Here is a 20,990-nt window from a genome sequence, read left to right on the forward strand (position 1 = left end):
CCAGTTTAGTGTTTATTAGTTATAGTAGTAGATTTAGTTTTTTTTAAATCCTTTATTAATTTTTTAGGTGCAGAATTCAGAACGGTAAAAGTATTGTATTGTAATTATGTTAACATCGATTGGGTGATGATTACGCAACAGAAGATACCATTTTGAGAAAATGTATTCAATTAATGTTGAACAGCCTGACTGGTGTTTTCTCCATTTTATGGAGAGCTGGACTCTATTACTAATCAGATTAATGTCCTGGAGGCACTGCGTTGAACTGGACTTTATTCAATTCAATAAAAAAAAACTTTATTGATCCCGAAGGGAAATTAAACGTTGTTGCAACTCACTTAATTAAAGAGACGACGTAGTTGCAGGAAGGATCTCCTGTAATTTGAAGATCCTGACTGAAGACACACAGTTTTTCTGACAATCTCATTTCTTTATTTAATGCTAGTATTAGGGATATCGGAGACAATATGCCACATCTTTTCCGTAAAAAAAAAATCCTAATGCAATCTTTTTAAATTTGGCGTTCGCGATGAAACATAACGTGAAAGAAATCAAGGAGTGCACATTCATGTTTAAGGTGAAGTTCACTTTCATTGCCTTTGACGACACGATTTCCTTTCTGCGTGATGAGCTGCGCCGCTTTGAACGTATAATCAGGAGTAATTGGACGTTTTAAGAAAAGCCCAGGAATGTCAGGTTGTAATGTAGGACAGTCCATTATCATAAGATCTGTACGGAGCCCCTAAGGGGACATGGAGAGAAAAAAAAAGGAAAGAAATCCCGACTTATTATCTCGAGATCCCGACTTATTATCTCGAGATCCCGACTTATTATCTCGAGATCCCGACATCAGTACATAACGACCTAATCACAGTGATGGAGGACACCCACCCATGGGGTAGATATATAGATTTTTATTTCGAGCTTGGGCTTGAGAATAAACACATTAAATCAGTGCTTGACAGCAGACATGGATTTAGTATTAGTGAGAGACATCTGAAGAGAGTTTTCAGAGCGCGGGGACTCATTCGGCGCAAGTCCTTTTCCGACTTGGCAGTTTTGGTAGAATTCATTAATAACCAGCTACAGTCCTCTGGACAGCTTCACGGTTACCGATGGATGTACGCTAAATTGCATGTGCATGATATCCTCCTCTGGGACATCTCTGGACCGCAGAAAATGATATAAGTCGTCCTCCATAATCAATGTAGACACACTCCCCCACGTTTACCGCATAAAAACATGCCTTTCCCCCAAAAAAAAGTAACTCGCGATTTTTCAGAAATGTCGCGGGATCTCGAGATAATAAGTCGGGATAATAAGTCGGGATCTCGAGATAATAAGTCGGGATCTCGAGATAATAAGTCGGGATAATAAGTCGGGATCTCATAAGTCGGGATCTCGGGATCTCGAGATAATAAGTCGGGATCTCGAGATAATAAGTCGGGATCTCATAAGTCGGGATAATAAGTCGGGATCTCGAGATAATAAGTCGGGATTTCTTTCCTTTTTTTTTTCCTCTCCATGTCCCCTTAGGGGCTCCGTAGATCTGTATTGTCTACGGTCCAGAGGGGGGGCTTCCCTCCTACACCACCCACCCCTCCTCCTCCTCTTTGGTGGCTGATCCTTTGTTGGATAGCAGAGCTGCATTAGTGTAATGACAGCCTCCAGCTCCGGTCACACAGTGTGTGTGTGCGTGTGTGTGTGTGCGTGTGAAAACGCTGACTTGCATCTTTGTGTTCCTCACTCTGAAGAATTATAAGAGAGGCTCTTTGCGCAAGTGATTACACTGCAGATATGTGGATGAATGATGTGCGCGCAGCGGCGTTAGGGGTCCCGTGGTGGGCGGGGGCTGAGGCCAGGAAGTGAGATCAAATATGTCCCTCGTGGGGCGTGCTGTGGTGGGTTAGCACGCCCCACGTTTGGAGACCTTAGTCCTCGATGCGGACGTCGCGGGTTCGACTCCAAGTCCCGACGACCTTTGCCGCATGTCTTCCCCCCTCTCCTCGCCCTCCTTCCTGTCTGCCTACTGTAGAAAAAATACGAGCCACTAGCACCGCAAAAACTCTTTGGAGAAACCACCCTCCCCCCCCAAATATGTCTCTCGTGCCACCTGAGGCCTGTTTTTAGGCAGCTAGCTCGTTAGCGCGTGTCGTAACCTCTGAATGTCACGGTGCCGGTGGTCGCGCGCGGACAGAAACGGGCTTAAATCAGGGAAACCCGGTTCTGACGAGCTCACGTCTTTCACCAGCCCGCCTCTCCTCCGTCTGCATGTCCGTCCCGATGTGTTTCAAGGTCAGAGCCGTTGGCTGTTGTACTTATAGACCAAAAATCAATATCCCCTAAAAGCCTTTCATTAGAAACATACCCAGCTCCCGTGTTCTGCTTCCAGGGAAAGTTGTGTCTGGAAGAGCTCCAGCGGCTTTCAGGAGCCAGCGCCGGGCGGAAGTAGCTGATTACCTCGAGATTCATAGCTGCCGGATTATCAAGCGCCACCTTTCCGTCTTTGGATCCCTTCATTTTGAACTTTAGCGTTGCTGTTTAATTGCAGAAAGTGTATAATAGCTAGTTTTTTCTTTTAGCTTGCCAGGTAAATAAACAGCCCCTTGTTCATGAAGACAAACTTTACAGTCATTCAAATGTACATTTAAAATGTGAGTGAAATTTTGTTGCAAGTCTCCAGTAATAATAAAATGAATAAGTACATAAAAAGGTTAAGATTGCTTTGTTCAAAGTGTGGGTCGGGGGCCATTTGAGACCCCTGGACTGATGGCGTGCGGCCGCAGGCTTCAGTTCAAGAATGAAACAAATACAAATTTGCCCCCCAGGACAGCTGTTTGATGAAGATTGAGACTTTTTAAAATTATTATTATGGCAAAATGATCACAGGTAAAGTCAAATCTTCGTACAATAGAAAATGTTTCCAACAGCAGCAAATATTTGTGTTTAAAATCACCAGACTTTTGGTTTCTCCTCATCTATCCAGAGATTTTCCACTCAAAAACTAACTTTGCTGCATCTCTGTTTAATAATTTGATTAAAGTTGGCAAATGACAGAAAACTTTCTTAAAGAAGGAATGACCTAAATCGAGGTTTCATTGATCAGAATTGACTGTTTCCAACGGATATCTAGAACATTTGCAAAAATGCCTTTTCAGAAGGCAAACCTGTAAAACTTTAAAGTTTTGGATCCAAAATACTTTACACAGCAAAAAAACCTGACTACTTTATTTGTTTTATTAAAGTAGTAGTAGTAGAATGCTTAATTTATTGCTAAGAAGTTAAAGAATTTTGACTTTACAATTTTACCCTGTGTGACAAAAAGTTTGGACACGCATGGTGCAGATCCTTGGCTATTATTGAGAAGCGATTGCTTCCTGGACTCTGTCGACATTTTAAATGCTACCCAATCGCTGACGTTTATCAAAGTCAAAACGGCGCAGAAAAATTGACGCCATCGTTCACAACTTCTCCTTCCGTTTGCTGATTGGCCCGGTAGAAATTCTAATGGAGAAATCCAAGTCAACGGGGGAAATCCGAGACGGAGCAGTGAAGGGAGATGAGAATCAAGACAATGGCATCGCCACATTTTGACTGGAGAAGTATGGAGTAATTTCCAGGTCCGCCGGCCAGAAATGCTCACCTTTAATTCGTGGCGAAATCTTGCATTTAAATATGACCCAATCTGCTAAAAATGAATCAGGATCAATGCAACTGTAAAAGTTGGGGTTTGATTCATAAAATGTATGTAACCCTTAGTGAGGTAAATTGATTTACAGCCTCGTCTGCCACGTGTGCTGAAGCAAGCCAGATGAATTTATGCTTTGGAAGCGGCACATAAAGATCATTTCATCGCTCGCGCTGCTCCCCTCCACTGACAAACCGTGCGGTTTGTGACAAACAGCCTAGAGGACTTTAATATTCTGAAAGCCTTTTGAATCCTATTATTCACTGCATCGCCACTTTGGCACCAGAGCGGACACTTTAAATTCACAGGACGGCAATTCTGGAGAAACGGTATTTATGTTCAGAACGGGCTTGGAACAAACTGACCTGTCATGTGGTATGTGGCCTCTTCCTGTGACAGACTCCGGTTTTCCTATAGAACCGTTTTATCAATATGAAGCATATTCATGCTTTTTTTTAATCAATATCTCACAAATTTGTTTTTAGAGATGCAGTGATGTCAGGGAAAAGGTGCGTATCGACTGAACTTCTCCACATTGCAGCTGCAAGCTTCATCACATGTTGGTTTTACATGACGAACGAATGAAAAAGTAAAAGATCGTCAAGTTGGAAAAAGAAGGCATGTGGTCTTTCATTCATTTTTGTTCTCTTACGAAAATAAATCTGAAAAATTGGATGTGCGTTTCTATTCGCCCCTCAGAGCTACACCTTTAAAGATCCACCAGCAGGTCAAACTCAGACTGGATGAAGGCCATCTGTCAGGATCAGATATCAAGTTTTACTACAGAATCCCAGTTTGTTTCCAGTTTGTACTTTAACTACGCCATCTTAACACATGGATAGCCTTTGATCAAATCATCCCACTGCACCCCCCCCGCCACAGGGCATCCTTAAAAAGTCTTAAATACATGCATCTAGAATTAAGCCCTTAAATCATCTTAAATTCATTTTTAAAAATAAGTTGGCCTTAAATACGTTAATTAAAGGTCTTAAATTTTGTTGTGGTGAGACTATTTCATCTCATATATTCTATGGTTTTTTCTCGCGGGACTTCTCCGTCAGGGAAAAGTTTAACTCTCACACAGAAATCTTTATTAGGTTGTGACTCACTGCTAGCATCCTATTGCTAGCTGGCTAGCTTTTTTTGTGTCTAGGCTCAACGGTTGTCCGAATATTCCCTTAGCCAACCTCTGAGGTGTCACAGAGCAGCAGGATTAGGTCTGAGATTAAATTACACACAGGTGGACTCTGTTGAGTCATTGGTAATCTTCAGGCAACTTCTGAAGGCAACTTGTCGCACGCAGAGAAACGGGGCTGAACACTTTGGCTCACAGCACTTTTCAGTGTTTTATTTGTAAAAAAGAAAAGAAGTTTCAAATCTTGCATAACTTTTTTTCTACTTCACATTAAGGTCCAATGAAATATGTTGATATTTCTAATGTGACAAAATATGGAAAAGTTTAAGCAGAATGAACACTTTTGGAAGCCATCGTATATGCAGCCGTCTGGGGTTCGATTCCCGACCCCTGTGAACTTTGCTGCATATCAACCCCCTGATCCTCTTCTCTCTCTAAAAAGTGCAAATCCCACTTTTAGACATTTTCTTTTTTAATTAATTAATTTAAATAAACCCATCTCAGTTTTTCCTTTCACAGCAGAGACTGTACTTTCTGAGAATACTCAAGAAGAACCGTCTCCCCTCAGACCTGCTGCAGGCCTTCTATCACTGCTCCATAGAGAGTGTGCTCACGTACAGTCTGTGTGTCTGGTACGGCAGCAGCACATCCGTGGACAAGAAGGCGCTCCAGAGGGTTGTTAGGGCAGCAGAGAGAACCATAGGCTGCCCCCTCCCCACTATGGAACAGATTTACACTTGCAGGCTCCACAAGAAAGTTTTGGACATTTTAAATGACTCTTCACACCCTGGCCATGGTCTCTTCCAGCTGCTGCCATCAGGCAAGAGATACAGAGCAATAAAAACCAGGACAAATCGCCTAAAAAACAGTTTTTACCCGATGGCAATCATGGCACTAAATTCAAAGGCATAAGAACTTCTGCTCTTGACACCACTTTGTTAAAAAATGTAAATTCTGTTGCAACACCTGCAGGCGCTGCAACCATCTTCTGATGTCTATTTATTTCTCATTTTGTACTATTTATTTCTTTATCTTTTTTATGTATGTATGTACTGTATATGTATATTGTATATTATGTACAGTACAGACCAAAAGTTTGGACACACCTTCTAATTCAATGGGTTTTCTTTATTTTCATGACTATTTATGAGGCAATAAATCCCACTTATTAACCTGACAGGGCAGGTTGACCTATGAAGTGAAAACCATTTCAGGTGACGACCTCTTGAAGCTCATCAAGAAAATGCAGAGTGTGTGCAAAGCAGTAATCACAGCAAAAGGTTGATACTTTGAAGAAACTAGAATATAAGGGCTATTTTCAGTTGTTTTACACTTTTTTGTTTAGTGCATATTTCCACATGTGTTATTCATAGTTTTGATGCCTTCAGTGTGAATCTACAATGTCAATAGTCATGAAAATAAAGGAAACTCATTGAATTAAAAGGTGTGTCCAAACTTTTGGTCTGTACTGTATATACACATAACCTGCATCTTACCTCGAGTCGAGCAAATCTCAATCTCGTTGTAATCTGTTGATGACAATGACAAATAAATCTTATCTTATCTTTCAGCCAGACTCCACAATAATAAGAGTCATACAGCATATGAATTAGTTAAATAGCTTAACAAATGTAAGGCATTACCAGTGTAGCTGAGTCAATTTCATGCTGTGCATTGGGCTAGGAAAAGCAGAGGTACACATTCTGAAGCTAAAACTCCTGGAAAGTTTTTCTGACTAAAATAAACCTATGCAGTGGAAATCTGTGTTAACATCTTCATGTTTATCCTCCGACCTCAGCAGCCCTGGATGAGTCTGATCCGGTGCCTTCTCAGTGACTTAAATGTGTTACGTCAAGGTATAAATGTCGTCTAGGAAGACTCGGAAACATTGCGTTGCGAGTGAGACAGGTTGATGCTTTATGCAAACAGCCCTGAAGTTTCCCCGCAGGCCTTCCTCGCCGAGCAGCTCCGGTGAGTTTCTTTTCCCCCGCTGGAACAGCCAGGCGGCGTGGAGAAAGCCGCGGCAGCCGTGGCAGCTGCCGCGGCTCCACGCAGTCGGCTGTGCGTCAATCACCAGCTTCCTGCAGTGGCTGTGTGTGTGGGTTTTTTTTTTTTTTTTCCCACTGGAGAGCCAACTCAAAACTTTGCAGTAAAGCTCTTTGGCTGGCTGCTATCTGCCATTAAGCAGACATCTCCCGGAGCATGAGACGGAGTGAGAGAGAGAGAGAGAGACAGCTGCAGTTCACAGAGTGAAGCTGCACTTTTATTTCTGCAGCCGCAGCAGCAGAGCTGGAACGAGGTCCGCAAATTCACCTTGGCTGCTGAGGAGCACAGGCCCTTAAAACACACACACACACACATACATGATTCAACATGCGGTCAGGTGTGTGTTCCAGGAAATAATACTCTGATTTCAGACTGCGCTGGTTTGTTTACAAGACTCCTTCACATTTCTGAATCTCTTCTTAGAATCATTTGTTAGGAGTTTATAGCAGGATTTGAACGATGGATGGATAATAGTAAGTGCAGTCAAAGGTCAAAGGTTTACATGCAGTCATTATCAGTGTGAATCTTCACTGGTACAGTTAAATCCTTTCCTTCCCAGTGTGGACGTGTTATACGCCAAACAGCTAAAATATTACGTACATTCTAGTGCCATATTCGACAAATTACAAAATTATTTAAAAGTTCACTTTTGTCAATAATTAGAATATTATACAAAATCTTTAAAAAAGTTAAAGCAAAAATATGAGAGTCCTGCAAACAAAGTATGTTTAATACCAGCTTACAGGTTGTGACTTAAAGAAAATGCTAACGAGTCTCATCGGGACACATGTTCTAATTAAGACCGTTATTTTTCATATAACGACTTCAGTGTAGAAATACATTAACAAATGCAACAAATGATTCAATTCCTTTTTAAGCTGTTCAATAAACATTTTGCCTACACTGTAAAAAACACAAAATCTTACAAAGTTGGGTTTTTTTTTGACAAGTTGCCAGTGCAAATATCCTAGTGCAGCTGAGATAAGACAAAACTAAATTACAAGTAGCTTTTCAGCAAGATAGAAGGGCTTGTTTTAAGACAATAATTTGCCAATATTGATGAAAGAGTTCTAGTGAATTGGCAGATAAAACATAGGAGAAATGTCTTGTTATAAGTTAAATAGTCTACCAGTGGAACTAGAAGTTGTTCAGGGATATCAGGGAATTATTGACTTAAAACAAGCTCCTCTTGTCTTTTTGAAAAATTATTTTAAAGTTGGTTTTGTCTTATTTCAAGTTTACAGAGATATTTGCGCCAGAGTCTAGACCAAAAATACTTGGTGAGACTTTGTGTTTTTGCAGTGTAAAATGCAGCAGCAGCATTCCTCTAGATCTTGATCTCCTAGTTTAAGAGTTTAAATATCTTTGTATAGTTTTGTCTTAATTTTTGCTCTAAGCATGTTCTTTCACCAGTTGGCCTTTTTTTTGTTTTGCGTCTGCACACTCCACTTAACGATTAATCGATCACTAAATTTGTTGTCGATTATTTGAATATTTGATTAATCACGATTAATCATTCCAGCTCTAATCCTAATTGGTTAAATATGACTGTAAAGGAGGATATTTGGTCAAACGTCCCTTACAGAGTGGCAGAAAAACCACCAGCTTTTTGCTGCTATTGATGAGGCGTCTAAATATTTCATCAATCTTCTGTTCAGAATTGATGGAGATCCTTCAAATTGTTTAGACAGACCCAAAGTTTCCAAAGGAGCGGATGTCAGGACCGTTCCACATCTTAATGTTGCTGTGTTTGTATTCATCCCACAAACAATTAATAACATTTTTTTATGTGCGTGTTGGAACATCAGAATACGTCCAAGTTTCAACCGTCCGTCTGTTTTGTCGATTTGCGCTGAAGTGGAAGAATCTGGAGATCCAGTGTCTAAATGCAGCCATGGATTCGCTCTCGGCCCTGACCTCCACTCTGCTGGAAAATTTATGAACTATGACTAAAAGCTGAGTCGGAAATCGACCAATTTAAATAAGCGCCTCCAAACTGAAGGGGAGAGTCATCAAATATCTGGCCAGAAATCTGGCAGATGACGGCAGAAAGGCTCACCAGAAGCATGCTGCTTCTCTGCTGCATGCTTCTGGAACCTTTATGTACTGAAGACTGTGTAACTAGCGCACATAATTCTTATTTTTTTCCTCCACACCCAAATTAATCAGAATCAATTGTTGACCAATTGGAAATTTGTGGCGATTCAAATGCGTCTTTAGAGACTAGAAAGCTAGAAACTTGATGTGCATCAGCTGGAAAATTCTCTCCCTTCTTTCTCCTGGTCCGAGTCTGAAAATGGCCGCCTCGCAACGTCAACTCAACTCGATCCGACCAGACAAAACGTGCGATCAGAGACGCGTCTCTCTGGTGATCTTTGCATCGGATCCAGTTATTAAGATCGGGAACCTGGAAGGCAGCGGCCCCAAGCCGAGCTCAGACCTTTTGATTCGTCGGTTCCCAGTTTTCTCCTCTCACTCCTTCGACGATTTGTATGCCGGAGCAGCAGCCGGGGCCGAGAAAGCTTCACAATTCAGCAGGGATGGGATGGATAATGCAGTAAGAGCTGTTTTTTTCTTAAACCAACTCGACACGTGAGCAAGGATGTTTAGATGCATCACAGCGGCTCCTCGTAATGCGACGGGGCAGACGAATGAATTACATATTGAAAGCGGCAGAACAAAATGAGCAGAAAATATGATTTACTGTTTCCAAAAATGACGCATGTTTTTTTTTTTTTTTTCCACAGCAACAGGCGGGGGATAGAAAATAAAGTATTTCCTTTCATAGAGAAGCTGCAGCTCCATCACAAAGCCGAGGGAAAGAGATGATCAGGTTTATGAACTCCGATTTCCTCAGCTTCAGACTCTGGGTTCTGCAGGATGAGCTCCATCTTGAAAACGTTTTCTTTTTTATCCAGCAGGACCTGCAGACAGCGAGGCGTGTCCGTCTCCTCACACCAGTCCTTTGTGTAACGAGCAGAAACTGGATTTTATGTGATAAATTGTTAAAAATCTAAAAAGTGTGGCGTGTCTTTTCTGTTTGGTTCCACTTTGGTGAAACAACTCTTGCTTACGCTGCCAAAAGACAAAATCTAACCAAGTGTTTTTGGTTTAGTTTCTAGTGCAAATAAAACCTATAAGACCAGTTGTGAATTTGAAATGAGACAAAACCAACATGTCACTTTTCATCAACATATAGGAGCTTGTTTTAAGTGAATAAATCCTTAATATTTATATTAAAATGTTCTAGTTCCACTTTTAACAAGACAATTTCCTCATGTTATAAGTGAAATAATCTGCTAGTGGAACTAGAACTGTTGACTTAATACAAGTATTTAGGTCTTGGGGAAAAAAAAGAAAAAAATAGTTTTGTCGTTTTTCAAGTGCAGTAAAATATTTACACTAGAAACTAGACCAGAAATATTAAGGTTTTGTGTTTTTGCAGTATATGGCTACCATATACTGCATCGCTCTACCAGCTTTGCACATTCTTCACTACAAAGCAGCTTGATGTTCAGGTTGATGTGCAGTTTTAGTTTTCAACCACGCATGCAGCGTTTTGTATGACTTACTAACCAAAGCAAATGTCTTCCTCAGCCAGTTTCTCTATGTCAGGGACATACAGAGAAGCACAGGACCGTAGCACAAGGCATTATGGGTAATTCCAACCCTAGTCGAAGAAATGGCTCATGGTCTTTTGCCAAAGACAAAAGAAAAATCTAACAACCACTGAGATTTGACGCCACTCATTTTTTGTTTCCAGTTTGTGAAGGAGGAAGTTGCGCTCGGTGTCTTCTTCAGAGGGTTTCATGTCGTTTCCTTCAGTGGTTCTTGGTGCAGCGCCGCCACAGGCGACTAGAACAAGTTTCAGTTCAGTGTGAAAGCAAACTGCACAAGCTGAAAATGTTACAAAATGTTTCAACTTTTGTCCCCAATCGAAGCAAACCTCCCAGACTAACAGGTATAAAAACACCCTAAAGCTGACAAAACTTGGTCCTGACGGCTAAGAGTTTGACCACCACTGCGCCTGCATGGTCTGTGTCAAAGTAAAAACCTGATTTTTGACGCTTCCTGCTGGTAGCTGTCCTGCCAGCAGCAGATTATCCCACCTGAGCGCTGGCTCTCTGTAGCTCCCACAGAGCTCCCATGGGCCTCTTGGCTGCTTCTCTGAGTAACGCTCTCCTTAGCCACGCTGAAAAAATGAGAATGGACCTCCAACTAAAAAAAGAAACCCGTTAATTTGTTACATGCAATCAAATTTAAATTCGTCAAACTTACTCTATTTACATTTGTTCGACAACTTCATATATTTACTTGGATGACCTGAATTTGATTACTTGTAGAAGATGAGCTCAATTTATTTCCAAGTCGGATCGCCATGCAGTTTTCTTTTTTCGGTGCAGCCTGTCGGTGTAGACGGATGGCCAACGTTGATGGATTGCTGGATAGTCAAAGCTCAGGATTTCTCTAGAACTGTATCTGGCCTGTCTGGTCTGTTCCTGATGGGACGACGATCAGATACACGGGGAAAAAAATACCCAATCGTTTGTTACTCCTTATAATCATCCAATATCACATTAAATACTGATAAGCTCCTTCTTTGTGTGTGTAAATTAGGAGGATAGTAAGATGTTGAAGTTCGTACATCAGCCCGGATGGATCACGGATCGTCTCGGTTATAGCCTGAGGAGGCTTTTAGAAACACTCCAGAAAAGGGCTGTTAAGGATGGAGACGGGGAGAAAGGTGGAAGCAGTGACCCCAAACTGTGAAAGTGGAGAAAATGGATGGTTGTGCTCAACATATATACTGTACATTAGAGAGGCTCCACAAATAGCTGACAGGCGCGTTTCTTAAAAAGTCACACACTCGACAGTGACCTCAGGATGGAACCGATTGTGCTGGGGGGTAAAAAAAGAAGAAGGGATTTATAGGAAACATAAAAACGCTCCCCTATTAAAACCGAGCTCTGTGCATCACATTTCAGGACAATAAGCAACATCTCTGGTGCATCACCCCGTTGGAGGGTTTTTGGCACGGACTCCTACTCAGAAGCAAGAAAAGCGTGGAATGTGTTCTTCCGTCGCCGATGCCCGGCTCCTGGAGGCACTAAACGATTATTTAGTGGGTGGATAAAATGGATGATCGCTAAGTTGTCATCCTCCTACTGTACTGCGGCGCTTTGAAACGCGGCAGGTTGACGGCGTCTCGGTCCGTCTCACCGAATCAGAAGGACACTCCGGTGAAAACTTTGTGAACGTCACAGCCTGAAGACAGATGGCCCCCGTCCAGGCTGTGCCGAGCCCAAAGACAATTTAATGGCCGGCTAATCACCGAGATCACTTGAGGGAAATGGGCGGATTCTTATTAAAACGTCTAAAAAGACGTGGATGTTCGGCTGAAATCGGGTCAGCCGTTTTCCCAGGGGATAGAAATTTCAATGTTCATGAGAGAAAGGACGTCATACACGTGATTTTAGAGAAATAATTCACCTTTATTCCATTAAATGAAAAAAGGTACTTATCCTCAGACATGGAGGTAGGTAAAAAGATCGGCTTTATTGAGATGAACAAGTAAAACCAACAGAAACAAATCGACAGACGACACACAAACAGCACGAGTTGCATAGTTTCTATTAAAATGACAGAAAAAAATGATTTTGTCTGCTCATTAAAGAAGAGAGCTTTGCATAAATGCTTGTTGTGGTACAGCTGACACCATCACCTGGAGGCCCTGCATGAGACCAGACCAAACCAAACCTCGTGGTTAACAACACGGAAATAAACGCTTCGTCCTCTGAGGAGGGAATCTAGGAGAAAATAAAGCACGAGCAGAGACCATCGACATGACGCGTGAGAGCTTTCAGCCATGTGAACGAAACAATTATTCCGATCCATTTCACGGGCTGCTGGGTATTTTAGATACACAGGAGCGATTTCGCACACGGAGTGTCAGATCCGTCAGATCCGAGGCTTCCGGCACCGCTGCAGACGGATGGGGGCTTACGGACGATCCGAGAGGGTAGAGAGGGAAGAGAGGCCGTCTGTAAAGCACCGGGTTGAGTTTCCATCTGCCGCCTGCGAGCCCAGCGTATCGGCGAACCTCACTTTACAGTCATTGTGGCTCTTTGGAAAATAAATACGACCGGGTCGATCGGGAAAAGCCCCTTTTATACAGAATCCACTGAAATAAAGACGCCACTAAAGATCAAACTCCATCCCCAAGAACATTACTGCCGGTTGCTCGGCTTCCGTACAGAACCGCTCGGCTCTATTAAACGAAGCCGAGGCTCTTTTTCATTTAGTGCAACGACACTAATGAGATGCAGATGAATGTTACTCCATCCAGCATAATTCATCTTCAGCAGCAGAGAAACCCTCCGAGAGGTCTGGAACAACAATCATTTTTATGTCTCGCAGCAGTAAATCAATCTCAGCCCCAGAAAATACATGCAGCTGTGTTCTAAATAACAACACTTAAGTAACGCTCTAACTACGTGCTGCAGCTTTAACTTCCACACACAAGCTCACTGCAAGTTCACGAGTGGATTAGAAACACAGATAGTGAAGGAAAATTGATCACGTTTGCTCTCTGTCGATAGAAACATGGGAAAAATGAGTGTTGGGCAGTTCAAAAAAAAAGAGAAAAAGTGCAGTGTCTGCATTTTGGCTTATAAACTCAAATATTCAGTCAGGCAATGGTCAACGAAAGCCTATACCGAAATGCCTCGGCAACCCTTCTTCCCAGCGTACTGCCTCTTTAAATTTAGCATTAGATGGTTGTCTGATGACAAACCATCTGCGCCATTTTCTCTTTGGGGCAAACAATGACGTCTTTGCCAATGTGTCTGCAAAATGCTTGAAGAGTTAACTCTCCACTTAAACACTGAACTCTGAACATGTTCTAGTCCAGGACAATCAGACAGACTGCTTTCCGTTCCAGTTTCCCCTCAATATCTTGTTCTTACCTCAGAATCAGCATCTCTAATGTCATTCTACAAGTTTTCTTTTGGATTAAAGTCTGGGGATTGGGTTAGCCACTTCTGCTAACTCAATCCCCAGAGTGAGGAGATTTGGTTCTGCTAACAAAAACTCCATCTGCAACCAAGATGCTGCTGGCTTACTGGTGTGTTTGAGGTTGCGAAACTTCTGAAGCCACTTCCTCTTTAGCATAAAGAACCTGTGGAATAAAATAATTATTTACAGTGTGTTTACTTTTATTAGAAGTTTATTTAATATTAATCTTACAATGTTTAATCATTTATTATGTCTCACTCAGTCTTACAGAGTCATTGTTTCTCTTTTTAGCCTTCACAGTTTGCCTCAGTGTGTCAGAAGCTTAGCAACAGGCGATAAGTAAATAGTTGTCATACCTTGAGGAGGGACAAGACCAGACCGACGGCGGAGCGATTATTATTAGACACAGAATATTCTGTCAGAAACCCATTTTTAACTGAAAGTTGCATTTTTCTCTGTGTGTGTATTAATCTGATTAGCTCCTTGGGAATGTTGGTGGCGACACTCTGTCTGTGGGAGAAGGACGGTATACAGTATATGTAGAGAGGTGATTCCTTTGTCTAGTTAGATCTCTTCTGAGTTCTCCATCTGTGCAGATGTGAAATAAAGCTGTGTTTTGTTCTTTCTCTTTAACAAGGTTTGGACTTTGTTAATTTTTCTCGCTCCACAAACCCCTTATTGTGCAGTAAATAAGCATGACAACAAATGAACATATAGAGACATTGTTCCTTCAACGATAAAGGTCTAAAAGATGTAAAAACTAATTCAAAGAAATTACAATAAAAGTATTTTTTTCACAGCGAACGTTCAGAGTTAACGTTCAGTCAAGGTTTGGCGAATGTTTGGTCCGAACGTTAAAATTGTCAGCTTACGTTGACCATTGGCTGACTGGGATCCCTACACCAAAATGCCTCAGCAACCCTTCTTCCCAGTGTACTGCCTCTTTAAATTTAGCATTAGATGGTTGTCTGACAAACCATCTGTGCCATTTTTTCATCAAGGCAAACAATGACATCTTTGCCAATGTGTCCATTCTTGGTTTTGAGCAATGGGGTTCTGTTGGGGCTACTTACCGATACCTGTGGTTCACAGAGGCATCCCTATTGCTACACAACTCACAGGTAACAGTAGATGTTCTTTGATCATTGACTGATCAGACACCCTTCAACTTACCAGGATGGCAGTTCGTAGTTTTCTTCCATGTCTTTCTGGTTTTGGTTGGATTTTTCAAGCATCTGAGATGATTTTAAGTTAGCAGTCGATTGTTTTCTGCTTTTCTTTATATACTTTTCTATCTCCAGTTAAGTTTTTAATCAAAGTTTGTTCTCTTGAACAATGTCTGGAACAACCCATTTTATGCAGATGCTCTATAACCAGGATGTACAACATTTACTGTTCGACACCAGTCTGTTCATCATGACTGTTGGTTTTTCTATTACTTTAGTCTACTAGCTAGTGGTTTGCCATGACAGTAACTGATGTGATTGGTGGTGTTATCCTTGAACGTCACATTCAGGAGAACTCCGTAGCATCTGTGTGGATTAGCAGCTCAGCTTGTAAAGACAATGCAGAGCTTGTCGGACAGAGATGTGGAGCATACCGAGCACCGACAGACTAATCCTCAGAGTCATGTAGATTATTTTCTGGCTCATAAACTATTTATGGCAGACTTTGTTTGAAGTCTGGCTGAGATTCCCCGTTGAGCCAAAGAGCGGAAAAGGCACTTGACAGTAGCATTCTGTCGGTTTAGAAAAAGGTCAAATTAACTTTGAGCTCCCGGACTCTCTCACAAGCTGGACGTGCCTTTCCCTCTGACGGAGAGGACCCGACCCACAGTGATCCATATGCAGCGCGTCTTCCTGCCGCAGACTCTCTGAACTCCGGCGGAAATCCTGCCGTGTATCCAGGGACATTTGCATTCCGTCCGTCAGTCCCAGTCAAAGTGAGCCACGGCGAAAACAAAAGGCCCGAGCTGCAGCCAGACACGGCGCAGGAGCAAACGAGGCGAACGTCCCCGGGCGCGACGCCTGTGGCGGGCCGGGCTCGCCGGGCATCGGGGAACCCTGCCTCGGGCGAGAAGCTGTTTCGCAACGCAGGCGGCTTGTCAAGCCGAGTGACGAGCGTTGAGGGTGAGAACAATCGGCTTCTCTGCCCGTAGGTGAAACGCCGCAAACTGTTGCATCTTTCAGCTCGATCCTTTACTTTTCCCTATTTTTTTTGTTCAGACCTCAAAGGTCGGCGGGGAGGGAAGATGTCAGAGCTGGCAGGTTGTAATCAATGCGGAGCTCTGAAGGAGTCGCAGATGTTCCTTCACATCACCGATGCCAACAGAAATAACAGTTCAGATAGTTTTAGTTTCTGCTTCGTGTGTTGCTCCTTGGCTCGGCAGCTGCTCTCATTACTCAAACGATGCACACAGTTCCAGGACGGGCAGAGGTCGGGTCGCTCAGGCCGCTTTGTGAGCAACTTGGATCGGTGTTTGGAATGAAGGTGAGCGTCACCGTTTCACCGCTGCGCTCGTTGCTTTGGATCGAAGCCGCCTCGGTGGCCGGTTTGGCTTTGGTTTGTGAGCATGACGGAACACAAAGATCGGTGAAAAGGTTCGGATTCTGAGTCAGAACTCAGGTTAATTTAGCAAACGGAGAAAAATGAATAATGAAGAACAAATGATTAACGTAAAAATAAAGCAGAAAATGACCCTTTTCCCCCCTTTGGACGTTGACAATACTTGCAAAAGTATTCATGCCATTTAAACATTTTTTCCCATTTTGTCATGTTAAAGCCTCAAACTTCAAGGATTTCATGAGACAGAGCAACAAATGTATAGCTATGAAGTAGAACGAATATCATATATGCTTTTACAAAATGTATAAGAAATAAATATCTTAACAGTTTTAAGCAGGGTCAGATTTACAACGATGCGGGCCTCTGGACCGGGGAGGGTTTTGGTCCTAATTTTCAAATACGTATTGTTTATATTCGTAAAAATCTCAAAAATATTAATAGAACTCACCTGATATGGGCCAATGAGTGTAATATAAAGTACAAGGTTTGCAAAACATGCATTCATTAAAAAACAAAAATAAATCAGTGGTGCCCTCAAAAAATTGGGGCCCTGGGCTAGTGCCCTCTAAACCGTTTCTAAAGTTTGGTCCAGATGGAGTTGGTATTTAGCCCCACTTTACCTGTGAAATCTTAAAATAAAATCCAGACTAGAAGAGCATTATCTGGAGGAGCAGTAAAAATCCTCAGCTCAGGTGGAAGAATCTGGGAGTTAACCACAAGAAGTTAACCCTAAAGTTCACCCCAGAGCGGGAGCCACATGTTGGGTGAATAGTGGCCTTGGATTATTGGTGTACTCAGATGAGGTCAAAATAGTTTTAAAGTTTTGGTCGATAGGAGAATGGATGTAATCTCAAACACCACAGATCACCCTGAACGCACCGCCCTCAGTGTAAAATATGGATTTGGAAGCATTAAGCTTTTCGGTAAATGCATTCCACACCTTTTTCATTTGTATCTGAAGGAAATTTACAAAAACTAGTTAGTCTATTGCATAAAAATGTGGAATTAATGGCGTGCTGTGGTGGCGTAGGGGAAAGTGCGACCCACGTTTGTAGGCCTTGAGTCCTCGACGCGGCCGTCGCGGGTTCGACTCCCGGACCCGACGACATTTGCCGCATGTTTTCCCCCCTCTGCTTCCCCCGTTTCCTGTCAGCCTGCTGTCATATAAGGGACACTAGAGCCCACAAAAGACCCCCTGGAGGGGAGAAAAAATAAAGTGAAATTAATTTAATTTGGACAGTACACATTAATCAACATTACCGCATTTCATGGCAGTGTAAATATGCAGGAATTAAACGCAATAGCCAAGTTTCACCTTCTGTCCTAATACAAGTAAACAGTCCCAACAAAACCCACTGAAGTTTGTGGTTCTAACATGACAAAATGAAAAGCTTGGGAGGAATAAATACTTTTGGAAAGAAGTGTAACTCTGACAGCTGTTTGCTCTCCAAGAGAGCTTCATAAACAATTACCACCGAAAAAGCTCAACTTATGCAATAATATTAATAAAAAAAACAAACAAAAGAAAACTGGGGTTTAATCAATTATCCGTGATACATGTTAGAAAAACTTCTACAGAGAAATGACTGCAGTGTCTTTAAAACTCCCACTCTGCGCTCCTGTGTTCCTCCCACGCAGCTATTTTCATTAGCGCTGCCTGATTAGAACCGTTTTTACAGCTCTGTGTAGGCGGACGAAGGCCGAAGCCGTCTGACATCTCGCTCATGCTCGCCTCGGCACCTCTGCACCTTTAGGCCCGAGACGGCACAAACTCCAGAAGAATCCACCGCGGACCCCTTTCGGTCCGTCACAGTGGGATATCTGGCTAGATTAATAATCCAGTATCAGTGTTGGGGAGTGAAGGACGCAGCGGGACCCGGAATCCGGACACATTTTGACTGAAAAACTGTCGTGATCGATTCCGTTTCTCTTACGTCTGATCAAGAAGCGTCCGGAGCCCCGGGGGGAACCGACAGTCTCGACTTCAGACCGCTGCGTTTTAAGTCGGGACGAGCCCGGAGGACGCAGGTCGGCATGAAAACAGGTAAACACACGCAGCTACCCCAGAAAACGCAACATCAAAGTTCTCCAACAGCCCGCTTTTATTCTGCACCTCCAAGTCCGGCATATCTCTGAGGGAAGAGATATGGCCTCTTTCCACAAGTTACATCACATTTTTATTCATCCTCAAACATTTCCCCTCCCCCCCATCTTTTAGAAATAGAAACATATTTAAATATATCACTGAGAGCACATCTATTCACACAGCGTGAGGAGATGAGAAGCGGGAGTCGATTGTACCGCGGCAGTCCGAGGGGTCTGCGTCCGACCCCGCCTCGCCTCCCACTAGGACTTACTGGAGCCGGGACTTTGCTCCATGGTGATGAAGACGAGAGACACTCCCGCGGTCAGCAGCAGGTGCATGGACTCGTACAGCAACTTGGGCGAGAAAACGCTCCAGATGAAGAGGTGGTAGCGCAGGACCGTCACCAGGACGATGTAGGCGGCGGCCGGCACCGACCTCAGCAGGGCCAAGCAGTAGCAGCCGTGGCCGACGGCGACCGGGCTCCTGTGGGGAGGGGAGAGAAGAGGACCAATCAGAGTGGTTGTGGTTTCGTTTTCTCTCTTTCTGCAGGTTAGAGGCACACTTCTGACTTGACTTGTGGTCTCTCTATGCTACTTTCTACCCTTTACTCCTATTTCCTTCTTGTGTTTTAAAACTTTTCCTCAATGTTTCTTTTCTCCTTTTTTAAAATATTTTTAGTAAATCTGTGTCCATTATGTTTGAAATGAATCCAAAGCAACTTCTAATAAAGTTTCATACATATATCAAGTAGAGCATCATGGCAAAAATATTTGAAACTGAAATTTTGAATTTGAAATTTTCAGGGGGTCTTTTGTAGAAAAGTTCTTAGTTGTTTGGCTGAAATTCCCTCCATCTGCTGGACCCAATACGTTGTCGTAGCTGATCACATGACCCGTGTGCTGCAAGAAACGTTTCCATTGCAGTTTGGCAAAAAGCCGAAAAACCACATCAAAATCTTTCAATCAAAAAACAAGTTTTTTTCTTAATTTATTTCCGTAATTCCAATTTGCGCAACCAAATGGTCCATGGAAATGCAGCTTCTGATCCCAAACAGAGAGCCAAAGAAACCCCCGACTGACTTCTGAGAAAGAAAATATAGCCTCTGACGTGTCTTGAATCCAACTGAAAATCTGTGGGAAAAAAACTAGAACTATTTGAGATGTGGCTGGTTGAGCGCCGAGGCGTGCAGAGCACATGTAAATCACAGCTTGCCAAACAGAGTGAGGACAGCACAGTAACACTTGAATGAGCGCATTTGTATTTTTTTTATTTTTCTTGTGTACAGCAGATTAATAATGGTTGGAGGTATTGCTCACTGCTTGATTCATTGTTGGTCAGAGTGTATGTGAACGTATCTGTCCTCCTCCGAGCTCGACTACCTACCGTCTTTTCTCAGGAGGCGACACGCAGCTCCTCCCCCTCAGCTGGGACGCTGCCGGCTGGGATTAGCTGACACCCTCTGCTAATTTACAATAGTGTTTCGGAGATGAATTTTAGGTATGAACGCACACAGAAAGACTTTGTGTGTCTGGCTTTACGTCCTCCGCTCCTAATCTCCTGGCTGCGTCTCGTCGTCTCCTCCTGCTGGTTTTAAAGTCATTAACTTCCTAATCAGAATTTGCCGGCAATCTGCATTATTGTGGGAAGATAATTGGATCAGACTCTCTCTCTCTCTCGTGTGTGTGAGTGAGAAATATGAGTTATGCCGTTCACCGTTAATGATCAAACAATCTTTCATGAATTAGATTGAGACGTAAAGCAGCTTAGTGCGTCTTTGCTTTCCATCAAAGTTTTTCATCCTCTGGAAGTTTATCCTCCAGTCGGCTGCCTTGTTCTCCTCTCTATAGTTTTTTAATTTATTTTTAATTTTCTTATTATGCTCTATCCAGCAGTGTGGCGCTCAGATGTCGCTGCGTTTTCATTGTCCATATAATTGCGCAAACTGGAATTAGAAAAATAAATTTGCTTAATGGAAACACGGCCATTTAAAAAAAAAAAACTCACGTTTTTCGATAGTGTTTTTCTGCTGTATCAAAATTAGTGTTTTTCACAGAACTGCAGTGAAAAAACCTTTTCGCATCACACAAGTTGTGACCAATTATGATGGCATATTAGGATCCATGTGGATAGACAATAGAGGAACAAATTTCAGCCAAAAACAGGACATTTTCTGAGTTTGAAAAGTTTAAAATTTGCTTTAAAAAACTCAGAAATTTTGAGATTAAACTCAGGAATTTTCTAGGACAAAAAAAAGAGACATTTCTGAGTTTGAAAAGTTGAAAATCTTCTAGAAGAGGTAAAAATCTAAAGGCATCAGTCGAGGCTTCCTAAGATTCAGTCCTGACTGAAACATGGAGAGCACAGGCTGTTTTAAAAGCTGGTTCCTCTGCAGAGGAATGCCTAAACGTGGTGCACATGATCAGTCCCAGGAGTTCAGAGTTGTGCCGACTGCTACT

At 42.6% G+C, this 20,990-nt stretch overlaps 1 protein-coding gene across 1 annotated transcript in view; it reads right to left on the reverse strand.

The window, feature by feature from the left end:
• Positions 1 to 12,400: 12,400 nt before the first annotated feature.
• pigg (phosphatidylinositol glycan anchor biosynthesis class G (EMM blood group)) overlaps positions 12,401 to 20,990 on the reverse strand; it is a 116,004-nt gene continuing 107,414 nt past the window's right edge. The window contains exons 13-14 of the mRNA XM_028008399.1: positions 14,556 to 19,017; positions 12,401 to 14,046 (exon numbers count right to left, since the gene is read on the reverse strand). Of these exons, the coding sequence (XP_027864200.1) occupies positions 18,795 to 19,017 (223 nt within the window). The 3' untranslated portion in view covers positions 12,401 to 14,046; positions 14,556 to 18,794. The remainder of the gene's footprint in view (positions 14,047 to 14,555; positions 19,018 to 20,990) is intronic.

Source organism: Xiphophorus couchianus, chromosome 23 (assembly GCF_001444195.1).
Source record: "Xiphophorus couchianus chromosome 23, X_couchianus-1.0, whole genome shotgun sequence".
Classification (NCBI taxonomy): Eukaryota; Metazoa; Chordata; class Actinopteri; order Cyprinodontiformes; family Poeciliidae; genus Xiphophorus; species Xiphophorus couchianus.